The sequence below is a fragment of the Salvelinus alpinus genome, chromosome 22 (genome assembly GCF_045679555.1).
Source record: "Salvelinus alpinus chromosome 22, SLU_Salpinus.1, whole genome shotgun sequence".
Lineage (NCBI taxonomy): Eukaryota > Metazoa > Chordata > Actinopteri > Salmoniformes > Salmonidae > Salvelinus > Salvelinus alpinus.
This window is the reverse complement of record NC_092107.1, coordinates 11,468,492-11,484,573: the sequence shown is the minus strand read 5'-3', so window position 1 is coordinate 11,484,573 and position 16,082 is coordinate 11,468,492. Positions and strand designations below refer to the sequence as shown.

The 16,082-nt window shown below is 43.8% G+C and overlaps 1 protein-coding gene and 1 pseudogene across 1 annotated transcript in view; both read right to left on the bottom strand.

Moving 5' to 3' along the window:
- Positions 1-17: 17 nt before the first annotated feature.
- LOC139549733 (serine/arginine-rich splicing factor 7-like) lies at positions 18-5,382 on the bottom strand (annotated as a pseudogene).
- Positions 5,383-9,605: 4,223 nt separating this feature from the next.
- LOC139549728 (sodium/calcium exchanger 2-like) overlaps positions 9,606-16,082 on the bottom strand; it is a 90,857-nt gene continuing 84,380 nt past the window's right edge. Inside the window, exon 13 of the mRNA XM_071360435.1 lies at positions 9,606-15,350. Coding sequence (XP_071216536.1) covers positions 14,974-15,350 — 377 coding nt within the window. The 3' untranslated portion in view covers positions 9,606-14,973. The remainder of the gene's footprint in view (positions 15,351-16,082) is intronic.

Sequence of the window (16,082 nt, the reverse complement as noted above, 5' to 3'; positions counted from 1 at the left end):
AAAAGAATAACACTGAATTAATGTGTCGATTTATTCCAAAATCTGCCCGTGTCATAAACCAAGGAAAGCAACATTTAAAGTATTTTACAGCTCTAACGCAATGCAACACTGAATATAGTAGATAAGAAATAATAACAAATACAAAGTTCTGGTTCACAAATCCCACTTCTGAAATTAGCTATTTGAACTGTTTTGACACACACAAAAGCCATTTTAGGAATGTGACATGTAAGGCATGCATGGTTAGATATGAAGCTAATCCTGTAGAGTAATTATACAGCATCAGAAAGGTAGGGGTAGATTCTAATCAATGCAGGGAACAAAGACAAAACAAATAGCTGCAAGGCTAAAGCCAGTTGGTTGGAGGGGGATGGGGACAAGTTTAGTCTTCAAATCAATCTTCGCCTGGGGTGGGGCTCTTTTTCTGGCTTGGAGATCTGGAACGACTGAAACAGACAGCGAAGGGTGTAAGTACAGGGCAGACACAGCATGTCCAATCAACAGGCAACCCGGCACCCATCTTGTCCCAGCATGTCCACTCAATAACTAGCCCAGCAGCCATCTCAGAACCAATCACAGCTCCAACCCTGCTGGCCCATAATCAGTGGTGTAAAGTACTTAAGTAGTATTTTTACTTAAGTGGTATCTGTACTTCACATTTTTTTTTTTTTTGACAACTTTCACTTCGCTACATTCCTAAATAAAAGTATGTACTTTTTACTGCATTTTACCTGACACCAGAAAGTACTCATTACATTTTGAGTGCTTAGGAGGACAGAAAAATGGTCTAATTCACACACACGTATCAAGAGAACATCCCTGGTCATCCCTACTGCCTCTGATCTGGCAGACTCACTAAACACATGCTTCGTTTGTAAATTATGTCAGTGTTGGAGCGTGCCCCTGGCTATCCCGAGTCATTTTCTATTGTCTCTTTACTTTTACTCAAGTACGACAATTGGGTACTTTTTCCACCACTGCCCAGAATGCACTCTGTCCCACTACAAACAGTTTTCCTTGGTCAGGACACTTTATAAATACAATACATTACAGCTACATTGGATAGCGCCAACTTCCACTAATTATAACATGTGGGGAGGGGTAGCCTAATTTTGCATAATTAAATCAACAAGTGAAAGTTCCAGAGGTCAAGGAAATGGAAGAGCTGGGTGTTGAGACTGGGATGTTTTAAAGGGGGTTTGAGGTGATAAAACCATCCCTTGCATTTTCACACAATGAAACAAAAGACCAGGGTAGGATCTGAACTACGAATTGCACACAAAACCCTAAACAAACACTGACCAAATAAAATAAGCTTGCCTTTTGCAAGCACACGTCTTTAGAATCCTACCTCGATATGGTAAACTATCACCTATGTGCAGACACTTATTTAAAACCCAAGGGAACAGTGCAAACATTCAAATAGGTTGACCTAATATACAGTATCAGGACAAGCACCATCATGTTATCTACATTCCCCCTAAAAAAAAATCCTACACTTATCACTACACCCAGGATAATATGTAATGTATCCAAAGATAATATTTAACACCCATATACCCACCCACAGACAGACACACACACACCTGTGGATTTGGACAGTGCATGCTCTGTATAGTTGAATGTTAGTGTACAGCATGTTAGGGAGTATCAGACTATACGTCTGCGTTCTGATCATGAATGACATTGACTCTTGGGTTTTCGTTACCTTTGGAGACAGTGGCAGAAACAACATGTACAGAGTAGCGACGGATTCTAGAACTTGAAGACACACTCGGCGGGTCTTGAAGTCTGATCTCTTGTCAGCTCTCCTTTCTCACCCTCTCAGAAGCTAAGCAAGAGGCCGGACTCTGTAGGAAGGGGGCCTTAACTTGTCGACTGAACTCGGCTCAGCGTTCAAGACTGTAGTGCGTGGGGTCTGGGAGGGAGAGGGGTGGGTGGAACAACTGTGTGTACGCGCGTAGGATGGATGTGTCTCGTCAGAACGACCTCTTTAACCAGCGTGGTGCAAGCTGATTTCTGGTCAGCTCTTTTCACCCTCAGGGAGGACGGTAACACAGCAAGGATGACCCTGGTCAGTGCTTGTGCAGTCAGTCGACTCCCCACACTCTTTAAAAAAAGGCCTGATGCGATTGGTCACTGGAGTCTGATCACGACAGATTTCTCTTTTGAGTTTGAGGTTCTCTCGCCCTCTGAAGCTAATCAAATTGAGGCTGGATCTGAAGGAGAAGAGAAAAGAGAAGAGCCCCGCTCCCCCAGCCCGTCACCCAAACCAGCCTCTCTTTCTCGGAGTACAGGCTCATCAGCTCTGTGTGCGACTCTCTGAAGCTAATCAAGGTCTGGCCTGGTCATTCTAGGAGAGGGACCTCCAAGAGAAAAGAACATTAAAATCAGGTATTTGGAAAATAAAAAGGGGGAGGGGGGTTTGGGGGTGGGGCAGTGTTCCTCACTTTAGCTTGGCGTGCGTTAGAGTCCCTGACTATTTCTTTCCCCTCCCCCTCCCTGGCCCCCATCTCCAGCAGCAGCCATCTCTCTGATGAGTTGTCGCTCTGTGCGTTCTGGAAGGTCCACTCCGCAGACTTCGGGTGAAGGCTGGTCTGAGGGGGCAGCTACCCACAACTTACCTGTTCACACCTAGCCCTGTCTAACAGATAGTAATATACCTAAACTTAAGCTGAGTGAATGTGGAGTGTCATCTCTGAAAAATGTGATTTTATGATTAAAAGCACATTTGCAAAACAATATTCCAAATCATCCAAATGCAGTATAATTAGCAGTATTGTACAATATGGGCTACAAGACAAAGCCAATCATTTTAAGTCATGGCATTTACACAGTACAGGAGCAGCTGTGAAGGTATAGGTTGACGAGGCAGAGAGCTTACCTATTCCTCTTATGGCTGGGAGAGCGGCATCTGGAGAGAGCGGGACGCCGAGCGCCCTCTGGCCCGGGACCCTGACCGAGAACGACTGCAACACAAAAAAACATGGGAGCAAAAACGCAGGCACCCCAACTTCAGATGGGATCCATAGACAGGACAGCTTTCAAGAGGAAATTATTGTGCAACTGTAATACACAAGTGGCTTACCTCCTAACAGATGTCCTGGACTTGGACCACACAGGGGAGCCGGACCTAATATGGAAGTGAGAAGTGTTTTAAGTGTTTCAAGAAAATTACCTGTTTTGAAGCTAATAGATAAATTAAATGAAAACAATCATATGAATACATTTGCAGGAACAACAGGTTTGCTCAGAATAGAAATGTAGACTATACTTCCTATGAAAATAAGAAAAATGCAAATGCAAAATTAACCGTAGACAATTACCTCTTCCTATGTTTGGGATAAGATGGGGAGCGGTGCCTGCTGCTGTGTTGTGGGAGAGAGATCAGTATCAGCACAGGGAGAGGTTTGAATGACAGTAGCAAAAACCATGTTTACATACCGGTCATTGCTGCGGGAACGGGATCGATAACGGCTGCCACGTGACCTGCCACGTGACCTGGAACGAGACTGTGATCTGGAATACAAGAAACAGGCTGTGATGTCTCTAATACAGGGGTTTTCTGTGAAAGGTGGGTCGCCAGTTATGAGAAGACATCTATAATCACACACTATTTCTACTTAAATTGGATCGGAGGACAGTCAATTTCTCATTTGGGTCTCGAGCTGAAAAAGTTTAAGAACCCCTGCTCTGATATATAACCACAGTAGTGAAATATAAAGAGGACGGCATTGCCCCTCAGCAGTTGAGACGAATCCAACCAGGTCAGCATATTGTCTGTGCTTAATTGTTTCTCAATAACAGTGACATTTTTCTCAAGCCTAGTTATACTGCGATGTAATAAGAACAATGTTGCATAAAGGGAAAACTTTGCAGAATTATGACTGCTACTGGCAGTATATCAGAGGCAGATATTGGGCAAGAAGAATACCTTCTCCGACGACCTCCACCCCTCTTGCTGAAACCGTAGCAGTCGTAGGCATAGTGGCCCCTGTCCCCAGACTGGTAGCAGCGGTCTTGAGGGTCAAAGTGTTGACGGCTGGGGAGGTCATGTTTGGTCTTCCGTGACATGCCAGTGGACAACTCCACATGGATCCGAGAGGCGCACAGCACCCTGAGGTAGGGAGAGAGGGCAGAATATAGTGATAATAGGGCACGAAAGAAAACATGTAATACTGGGCAACATCTGCAAGATTATGGCCTGAATTACAACAATTAATATCCCAAAACTGAACACACACCACTTCAACCAAAATATGTATAAACTGATGTGAAAACATTATGGGCTGTTAAATGTGTAGGTCAATATAAAGTTACTCACTTTCCATCCATGCCTTTAACTGCCTCCTCTGCGTCACGGGCATTCTCATACTCCACAAAGGCGAAACATGCGGGCCTGGCCACCCAAACGCTGCGTAAAGGGCCATAGTAACTGAACGCAGGCTCTAGATCACTCTTACCAACACCGTTGACGAAGCCCCCAACATAGACCTTGCGATCAGTGTTAGGTGAAGAGCTGTGAGAAGACGAGTGATTTGACATCTTCCCACCTGAGGAGAGAGGGAGAAACTGTCAACACCCAAAATGAACCAGTTAATTAGCTAAAGTTAGTTAAAATTGAGCTGTGCTTGAGAGTATGAAGCTAACTAGCTACTAATATAAATAGCATAGCTAGCTAACATTAGCTATAAATACAAGCTACCGTGGGCGTAACGTTAGCACAAGGGTAGCAGGCAGGAAAACAACTAGCTAGCCAGGGGTGTATTCATTACGGATACCGTTTACCGTTTAAGAACCAAACGGAAGCTAACAGAGCAAAACAAGAGTTTCTATTGGACAAATTCAGGTAGGTCCATCGCCGTTTCGTTCAGTTTGCTTTCATTTAAAGCAAACTGATTTATCGTTTTGCAACGGAAACGGCGTAATGGATACACCCAAGCTCGCCATTTTAGTGAATAACGGGGTATTAACTATCTCTGACAATGTTTCTTCCTAATTATAGTGTTGCTAGACATTTTATCGCTAGTGACATACTCAGTAAATTAACCAGAGACGATACAGCTAGTAAGATAACGTTGTATCCATTATAAAACTAGCTAGCTACACTAGATTCGATATCAAGTAGTTAAACAATGGCGTCCGCACGTTTACCTTTATCCCCACAGTTCCGCGATTGAGTTATCAGTCTCTGCTCAATTTACAAAAATAAAACATGGGCGAAATGTCTTAAATTATTTCTTATTTTGATTACTTATTTGACAGGATTTCAAATTCTTCACTAGCCAACAAACATATTCACTGTTCTGTCAGACTACCCGTGCAATAATGCACTTGCGCAGTAATATGGCCCACAACAGTGAGGTCATGTGTTGTTTTTCTGACATACAGGTTTGAGAGACGTCTTGAGTTTATACCTAAAATGTTCCAGATATGTATTAGTTTTTAGATATACTGAAAAAATATAAACACAACATGTAAAGTGTTTCATGAGGTGTAATAAAAGATCCCAGAAATATTCCATTCAGTAAACACTTTACAATATGCACAATATTCCATGCACAAATTTTTTTATTTCTCTCAAATTTTGTGCTCACATTTGTTACATCCCTGTTAGTGAGCATTTCTCCCTTGCCAAGATAATTAATCCACCTGACAGGTGTGGCATATCAAGAAGCTGATTAAACAGCATGATCATTACACAGGTACACCTTGTGCTGGGGACAGTAAAAGGCCACTAAAATGTGCAGTTTTGTCACACAACACAATGCCACAGATGTCTCAAGTTTTGAGGGAGTGTGCAATTGGCATGCTGACTGCAGGAATGTCCACCAGAGCTGTTGCCAGAGATTTTCATGTTCATTTCTCTACCATAAGCCGCCTCCAACGTCATTTTAGAGAATTTGGCAGTATGTCCAACTGGTCTCACAACTGCAGACCATGTGTAACCACTCTAGCCCAGGACCTACACATCCGACTTCTTCACATTTTAGAGTGGCCTTTTACTGTCCCCAGCACAAGATGCACCTGTGTAATGATCATGCTGTTTAATCAGCGTCTTAATCCATCCACCTGATAGGTGTGGCATATCATCTTGGCACAGGATAAATGCTCACTAACAGGGATGTAAAAAATGTGTGCACAAAATTAGAGAGAAAAAAGAGAGATTATCAGGTCTGAGACTAGCCACCCGGACAGCTGATGAAACTGTGGGTTTGAACAACAGAAGAATTTCTGTCAGACACCGTCTCAGGGAAGCTCATCAGCGTGCTCTTCATTCTCACCAGGGTTTTAACCTGACTGCAGTTTGGCGTCGTAACCGACTTCAGTGTGTAAACGCTCACCTTCGATGGCCACTGACACGCTGGAGAAGTGTTCATGTGATGAACCCCGATTTCAACTGTACCGGGCAGATGGCAGACAGCATGTATGGCGTTGTGTGGTCGAGCGGTTTGCTGATGTCATCGTTGTCAACAGATTATGGTATGGACAGGCATTTACATTTAAGTCATTTAGCAGACGCTCTTATCCAGAGCGACTTACAAATTGGTGCATTCACCTTATGATATCCAGTGGAACAACCACTTTACAATAGTGCATCTAACTCTTTTAAGGGGGGGGGGGGATTAGAAGGATTACTTTATCCTATCCTAGGTATTCCTTAAAGAGGTGGGGTTTCAGGTGTCTCCGGAAGGTGGTGATTGACTCCGCTGACCTGGCGTCGTGAGGGAGTTTGTTCCACCATTGGGGTGCCAGAGCAGCGAACAGTTTTGACTGGGCTGAGCGGGAACTGTACTTCCTCAGAGGTAGGGAGGCGAGCAGGCCAGAGGTGGATGAACGCAGTGCCCTTGTTTGGGTGTAGGGCCTGATCAGAGCCTGAAGGTACGGAGGTGCCGTTCCCCTCACAGCTCCGTAGGCAAGCACCATGGTCTTGTAGCGGATGCGAGCTTCAACTGGAAGCCAGTGGAGAGAGCGGAGGAGCGGGGTGACGTGAGAGAACTTGGGAAAGTTGAACACCAGACGGGCTGCGGCGTTCTGGATGAGTTGTAGGGGTTTAATGGCACAGGCAGGGAGCCCAGCCAACAGCGAGTTGCAGTAATCCAGACGGGAGATGACAAGTGCCTGGATTAGGACCTGCGCCGCTTCCTGCGTGAGGCAGGGTCGTACTCTGCGAATGTTGTAGAGCATGAACCTACAGGAACGGGTCACCGCCTTGATGTTAGTTGAGAACGACAGGGTGTTGTCCAGGATCACGCCAAGGTTCTTAGCACTCTGGGAGGAGGACACAATGGAGTTGTCAACCGTGATGGCGAGATCATGGAACGGGCAGTCCTTCCCCGGGAGGAAGAGCAGCTCCGTCTTGCCGAGGTTCAGCTTGAGGTGGTGATCCGTCATCCACACTGATATGTCTGCCAGACATGCAGAGATGCGATTCACCACCTGGTTATCAGAGGGGGGAAAGGAGAAGATTAATTGTGTGTCGTCTGCATAGCAATGATAGGAGAGACCATGTGAGGATATGACAGAGCCAAGTGACTTGGTGTATAGCGAGAATAGGAGAGGGCCTAGAACAGAGCCCTGGGGGACACCAGTGGTGAGAGCACGTGGTGCGGAGACAGATTCTCGCCACGCCACCTGGTAGGAGCGACCTGTCAGGTAGGACGCAATCCAAGCGTGGGCCGCGCCGGAGATGCCCAGCTCGGAGAGGGTGGAGAGGAGGATCTGATGGTTCACAGTATCAAAGGCAGCCGATAGGTCTAGAAGGATGAGAGCAGAGGAGAGAGAGTTAGCTTTAGCAGTGCGGAGCGCCTCCGTGACACAGAGAAGAGCAGTCTCAGTTGAATGACTAGTCTTGAAACCTGACTGATTTGGATCAAGAAGGTCATTCTGAGAGAGATAGCAGGAGAGCTGGCCAAGGACGGCACGTTCAAGAGTTTTGGAGAGAAAAGAAAGAAGGGATACTGGTCTGTAGTTGTTGACATCGGAGGGATCGAGTGTAGGTTTTTTCAGAAGGGGTGCAACTCTCGCTCTCTTGAAGACGGAAGGGACGTAGCCAGCGGTCAAGGATGAGTTGATGAGCGAGGTGAGGTAAGGGAGAAGGTCTCCGGAAATGGTCTGGAGAAGAGAGGAGGGGATAGGGTCAAGCGGGCAGGTTGTTGGGCGGCCGGCCGTCACAAGACGCGAGATTTTATCTGGAGAGAGAGGGGAGAAAGAGGTCAAAGCACAGGGTAGGGCAGTGTGAGCAGAACCAGCGGTGTCGTTTGACTTAGCAAACGAGGATCGGATGTCGTCGACCTTCTTTTCAAAATGGTTGACGAAGTCATCAGCAGAGAGGGAGGAGGGGGGAGGAGGGGGAGGAGGATTCAGGAGGGAGGAGAAGGTGGCAAAGAGCTTCCTAGGGTTAGAGGCAGATGCTTGGAATTTAGAGTGGTAGAAATTGGCTTTAGCAGCAGAGACAGAAGAGGAGAATGTAGAGAGGAGGGAGTGAAAGGATGCCAGGTCCGCAGGGAGGCGAGTTTTCCTCCATTTCCGCTCGGCTGCCCGGAGCCCTGTTCTGTGAGCTCGCAATGAGTCGTCGAGCCACGGAGCAGGAGGGGAGGACCGAGCCGGCCTGGAGGATAGGGGACATAGAGAGTCAAAGGATGCAGAAAGGGAGGAGAGGAGGGTTGAGGAGGCAGAATCAGGAGATAGGTTGGAGAAGGTTTGAGCAGAGGGAAGAGATGATAGGATGGAAGAGGAGAGAGTAGCGGGGGAGAGAGAGCGAAGGTTGGGACGGCGCGATACCATCCGAGTAGGGGCAGTGTGGGAGGTGTTGGATGAGAGCGAGAGGGAAAAGGATACAAGGTAGTGGTCGGAGACTTGGAGGGGAGTTGCAATGAGATTAGTGGAAGAACAGGCATAAACTACAGACAACAAACACAATTGCATTTTATCGATGGCAATTTGAATGCACAGAGATACTGTGACGAGATCCTGAGGCCCATTGTCGTTCCATTTATTCGCCGCCATAGCCTCAGGTTTCAGCATGATAATTCACGGCCAAATGTCGCAAGGATCTGTACACAATTCCTGGAAGCATACTCATCAGACATGTCACCCATTGAGCATGTTTGGGATGCTCTGGATCAACGTGTATGACGGCGTGTTCCAATTCCTGCCAATACCCAGCACAGACATTGAAGAGTAGTGGGACAACATTCCACAAGCCACAATCAACAGCCTGATGAACTCTATGCAAAGAAAATGTGTCACGCTGCATGAGGCAAATGGTGGTCAAACCAGATACTGACTGGTTTTCTGATCCACGCCCCTACTTTTTTTTTTAAGGTATCTGTGACCAGATGCATATCTGTATTCCCAGTCATGTGAAATCTATAGATTAGGGCTTAATGAATGGATTTCAATTGACTGATTTCCTTATATGAACTGTAATCAGTAAAATCTTTGAAATTGTTGCATGTTGCATTTATATTTTTGTTCCGTATATAATGAGAGAAAGTCTTGAACGGCAGCGTACTCAATGATTTGTAATGTAAGTTGTTATCAATGTCGTCTGTGACTTGTTTTCAACTTGTCATGCATAAAATGATTACACAGACACAGTAAGCGTTGAAAATAAATAAACTATATTCAATAAGGTTAACTTGAGTTGATTACATGGTTGTTTTTTCAGAACACATTACACCTCATGCCATAGGTTCTCCAAAACAAGTTTAATTTTTCTTTTCCTTTGTTTATCCTTTCATAAAAAATGTAATATAATTTATTACAGTATTGAATAAATGTAAATATCACATATCTTCTTTAAGTCAGTCACTATTCCATACAAATGTCAGGCAGAGAGAAAGGTTCACAGATAAAACTGCACAAAGGACACATTGAAGAGCAAGACCTGGGGTGGTTTACCCCAATACAGAAAGTTGAGGGGCACGAACACAGACACAGAAATATCAAACTCCAACAAACTGACAACCAAATGATCATGAGACATTCAGACATAGACAGGAAAAGTCAGGCTTTCTTTTCACAGCTTTTATAGGTGGTGAATAAGTAAGTAGACTGTTAACACGTAATCAAAAAATGACAATTCACCTGCTGCTCGACCAAGTCGACATTGCTCAGTTTGTTGCTAGCGTGAGCAGACCACGCAAGCAGCCACACAGCCCAAAAACTATTTTGGGATAACTCAATCCAAATGTAAACCTAGACGTCCATAACAGACCATGCTAACACACAATGTTCATGCACATAGGATGGCATTTACAGCACATAAAACATCGGGAGTGATATCTCATCTACAGCAATGGCAAAGGCCAGATAGTTAAATAGAAGTCATCAAAACACTTAACATTGTCTGAACATTGTAGACAGTTCTATTCAGGAAAAAGTATGTCATAACCAAGCCAATGACCACTGTAAAGGCCCTGTAAATGTCATCCTATGTATAACAACCCTGAACAAACTGACAAGGTTCATTGGAATGTCCATTACAAATTTGTATGTAAACATGCTAATCTCAAGTGAATTAAATAAATCTGTTGGTTGGCCGAGGGCAACAAACACTGGAGCAAATAAGTGTTTCACTCCCACTGAGTGAGCCGAGTTGACTGCTCATCAAGATGAAAGCAAAGAAGATTCGGCTTTATATTGCACATTGCTACCACTCTCTTTGAAGCATTGTAACGGTTCAAATGGTTTGCTTCAAGGAGCCGATGAACAATAAAATATTATTAATAAATATAAATAACTTAAATAATATGGGCAACAGAAATGTACATGTAGGCTACAAAAACATAGACACTGATTTAGTAGGAGAGAAATTAGACATCAGCTTGTGCTACATCAAATGACTAGTTCAAGGGGAAATTTGTCGTCAAATTGGACAATTAGAGACATTTCAAAATCAATATTACCTGCAAAAACCATTGGGTCTATGGTGCTTCCAGCATTATCAATATAATCTGAAGAGATAAAAAGTTTATTTTCAAAAGTTGAAAAAGACTGGCAGTGGGGAAACACTGAGGGCCAAGGTAACTGAAATCTTTGTTGATATTATATATGTTATACAAGCAACAATAAACATATTTATACATGACTATTCTCAAAAGAGCCTTTACTATTTTAATCAATAAATCTATAGTTGAGGGGGTCAATTTGTTTACTCACTTAACTTCCAAAATGTCATTACTCTTTAATCCACTGTTTGCATTTGTAATATTTAAATGTTAATCATTCTCACTGGTTGTACTGATTGACAACTCTACAGTTCAACTAGAGTTCCAAGTATCCTGAACTCTAAAATAAGTGGGGAAAACTCCCATACGATATAACATCTGTCTCATAGTATTGTGTAGCATATTAACTCAGAGCCTCACTGCTGTGTCCTATTTTCTCCTTTTCCACTTCAGAACACCTGGCAATACTGAGATAAACCCACCTCCATTTTGTGTCAGCGTTGTTGTCTTCTGTTATTCTACATGTTTTCTTAGCGACTCAGTAAGTCAGGTGATTGAACCACATGTAAGGACCGTGGACAGTCTTGTAACAGTTCACTACCCCTCCCCATCTCCCACTATCTTATTAATTGCACTTTCATCTCATTGAGATTGGGGCAGGGGTAACAATATATTATATAGTAGATCTTTCAAGAAGATGTAATTTCAGTTTGTATGTAATCATATTACCTCTGCTACTCTTCTTAACTAAGTAGTAGAGATTGCTCACTGGTTCCACATATTGCACACTAATCAATTTGGTTTCTGATGCCCACTCAAAGCATACACAAGACAAATAAAATTTGACTAAATATTAAGTACTAGACTTTAAGGCATTAAATGGGTATGATGCAGAATTACAGTAGCGACGATCAGTAGTTACTGAATAACAGTCTGTAGCTGATGAAAATTCACAGTTTGAAATGTAATCTATCCCAGATTCACTGTTACGCAAACGGGGAGGTTTGGATTTCAAAAGGTAAAAAAACAGAAGAATAGGAGCATTTGAACCAACACTGTTGGACAAATTGATGTACTGTAAGCCTCACTCCAAAATAAGATAATTTATATGCCATGGTCTTAAGTACTGATGGTGGGCCAGTGTTGCTGTATTTGGGGGCAATTAGCTGGGGTTGGGTTGAGCTGATCTCAGAGCAGCCTTTACTGTAAACAGGTGAGGAGCAGAGGCAGTCTGCATGCTCTTCACAGGTCTGGCTGCAGTCTGGACCTTCTGCTTTATGTGCACTATTCTCACATAAAAGACACAAACACTATTCTCTTGTCACCATCCATGCATTATAATTGTTTTGTCCATGCCGGTGCTGGGCTGTCACTATTATTCTGTCATGTCATGCATCTCTACCCAGTATTCCACAGCAGAGGGTTACAGCCCTCCATACCTAGAAGGTGCTCCGCTATAGTATCACAAGTATCACAAACGAACCACGTGTTTTTTTTCTTCACAAATATTGACAGATTTCGATTTCGACAACAATATAAACATCTCGGTACAGAACTCTTTTGGTCCTGAAGTCCTACACAGGTGGCCAATATCCTCACATAGGATATATTTTGGACCAAACAAACACTACCCTCAACCTCACCACCCTCTGCTTTTACCTTTACATCCACCAAAGTACAAGGAATAGTTACTGTCCACTGAGCAAGCGTGGAGCCAAAGGGATACAGTATATAGATGTAAAGGTTTGACTTTATACCTGTATTCAGGTAAAGGATTGTTTTTGAAAAGTATACGTTAGATAGCGATACACTCTCTCTTGTAGTAGCATTCTACATTCTAGGAGATTAATGTGTTGCTTTGTGCTGTGCTTCAGTGGATAGTAACTCACCCTTGGGCAGTAACATCATATAATATTTACACCATCAATGTGCCTGCATTGCTAAATCATCATTTCACTCTCATTGTGGTTGCGAAAGGTCATAAAAATGTACAATGTCTCAAACATGATGGTGATGGAGGACTCTACTGTCTGCTGGAGTGGAATGCAGATCTATGATCTCCACTGTAATATCTGAAGTCCAGTGAGACACAACAGTAAGAGCCTCAAGAGCTGGATGTGAGACTTTCGTTATTCAGAGTCGTGCCTCCAGAAACTCTGTCTTCCCTTCATTCAGAAGTCCACAGATGAGGCAAATTTATATTTAATCCCTCTGGATCGTTAAAGTTCGATGGATGAGAAAGGATATCTCATCTCGGAGCCATAATTTACACAAGCTACCTGCAAAAGTCATTTTCCTGTGAAGTAAGAGAGGTTGTGACTAGTTTCTGAACCCCATGCATTATATCTATTTTTGGCCACCCTACCCCATCCCACCATATCTGTAGAGAAGCCCCTCTAACAAATACATATACACTCCTCTTGTATTTACACCAACACAGAATTGAGAACTTGTTTCAATGTCATGCGTAATTCCCACCTCCCCTGTATGGAAAACCATACAGTAACTGCAACTTGGGGCTTTCAGTTTTGTTGTTGTTTTATCTCCCATTGCTAAATGTAAACATCCTACTCATTAATCAACCATTTTCATGGTGCTCTGTCATAGCGACTGAAGATGGACCCATTCCACTACTACGCAGTGGTGTAAAGTAACTTTGTAAAAAATACTTTGAAGTACTACTAGTTTTTGGGGTATCTGTACATTACTATTCATATTTTTTGACAACTTTTACTTGTACTCCATAACATTCCTAAAAACAAATGGACTTTTTACTCCCATACATTTTCTCTGACACCCAAAAGCAGGACAGCAATATGGTCCAATTCATGCACCTATCAATATAACGCATTATCATCTCTACTGGCTCTGATCTGGCGGACTCACTAAACACAAATACTACGTTTTTTAAATGATGTCGGAGTTTTGGAGTGTGCCCCTGGCTGTCCGAAAATAAAAATAAATAAAAAGAAAATTGTGCGGTCTGGTTTGCTTTATACGGAATTTGATGTATAGCATTTACTTTCGCTTTTTATTTTTACTCAAGTCTGACAATTGAGTACATTTTGCACCACTGTACTTAAGTACATTTAAAACCAGATACTTTTAGAACAAGTAGTATTTTACTGGGTGACTTTTACTCAAGTAATTTTCTATTAAGGTATCTTTACTTTTACTCACGTATGACAGTTGAGTACTTTTTCCACCACAGCTTCTACGTGTGTGGATTCTGTCTTTGAAAAGGAAACCCCCAGTGAAAGGGTGAAGGGGTACTGCTTTAAGGCCACACAGACATGGATTGAGTCGAGTGGATTGAGTCTGGTTCGCCTTCCCTGAAACACCCTGCAAAACACACGGCACTCTACCCTGCTTCAATTAAAGCAGTCTAGCTGGACCCAAAACCATGTTACGCAGCCAGCTGGAATGAATAGAAAGCCACTGCAACACTTAGTTTCTACACACCTGTCTGTCTCTTTCTCTCCTTCACTCTCCCTCTTTTACCACATGCTGGTTTACATTCTGAACATGCTTCCTTTGAAATCTCTCCTGTCTTACTTCCTTCGTCACTTCCTTGACCAATACTTTATTTTCTCTCCTTCTCTTCCTCGTTTGTCCAGTGAGTGTGTATAACATTTGAGTGTGCAATAGGAGGTTAATGTTAACTGGGCGTCATCCAGGCTCCAGGCCACACGCAACCTGTGTGGTGCCCTTGTTACAGTGTTGTATGTGTGTGTTGGTCTTGGTGAGAGACCACGTGTGCATTTGTTTGTGCATGCATGTAGTTATATGTACAGTTCATGTTTCAGTATGTGTCTGTATGTGTTTTGTATGTAAGTGTGTGTGTGTATGTGTATATCGGGTATGTCTACAGATCCCTTAGGTATTAGCGATCCAGTGATATTGACCAGGTCCCAACCTTTGGCCTGGGCCTTGTCCTGTAGTAGGTGTGTGTATTATAATAACTATAATGTATATCAGTGTTTTGACTAGTAGCCCTGTCTCTGCTCTCATGTGTCCTCTAAAAGCCCTCTATGTGGCAGTAGGCCTCCAGGCTGGAGAAGAGGACGTAGAGGAACCAGAGGCCCAGGAAGAGGAGGCTGGTGATGATGCGTGCTGTCCGCGGCCCGCCCAGCTCCCCCCCGATAGAGGGCCGCCGGCGGAACAGCAGCACACCCATGCAGATGAAGGCGAAGCTGGTGAAGAGGGTGACGGAGAAGGCCAGGGAGCCAGGGTCCACGCGGAACTCCTTGCCCTGCACGTTCCAGTAGACGGCCGCCACTGACCACGCCACCCCGATGCCCAGGAACACGTTGACCGCGTTGCTGCCAGTCACGTTGCCCACCGACGCATCAGCGTGCTGGTCCTGCGTGGCCGCCACCTTGCTGGCAAACGTGTCTGAGGAGGGAGAGAAGGGAGGGAGGGAGAGAAGGAGAGAGAGAGAGAGAGAAAGAGATAGGTGAAGTACCTGTCATCACAGCTGGTGAAGAGGCTGAGGGAGTAGGCCAGGGAGCCCGGGTCATGCTGTTGTCATTCCTTGTAGTCACACCACACACACACAAGGATTTCACTAACTGGACAAGTTGCAAAGCAGGAATTTCTGCTATTTCACTCTGAGTAATCGTATACATTTTTTTACCTTAACCCTATTACTGGCAACCTTGTACCGAACCCCTCATTAAATGAGGAATGGTTGTGGTATTTAAATGACATTAGGAGATACAGTTGAAGTCTGAAGTTTACATACACCTGAGCCAAATACATTTAAACTCAGTTGTTCACAATTCCTGACATTTAATCCAAGTAACAATTCCCTGTCTTAGGTCAGTTAGGATCACCACTTTATTTTAAGAATGTGAAATGTCAGAATAATAGAAGAGAGAATTATTTATTTCTGTCATCACATTCCCAGTGGGTCAGAAGTTTACATACAGTCAATTAGTATTTGGTAGCACTGCCTTAAAATTGTTTAACTTTGGTCCCACAATAAGTTGGGTGAAATTTTGTTTCATTCCTCCTGACAGAGCTGGTGAAACTGAGTCAGGTTTGTAGGCCTCCTTGCTAGCACACACTTTTTCAGTTCTGCCCACAAACCTTCTATAGGATTGAGGTCAGGGCTTTGTGATGGCC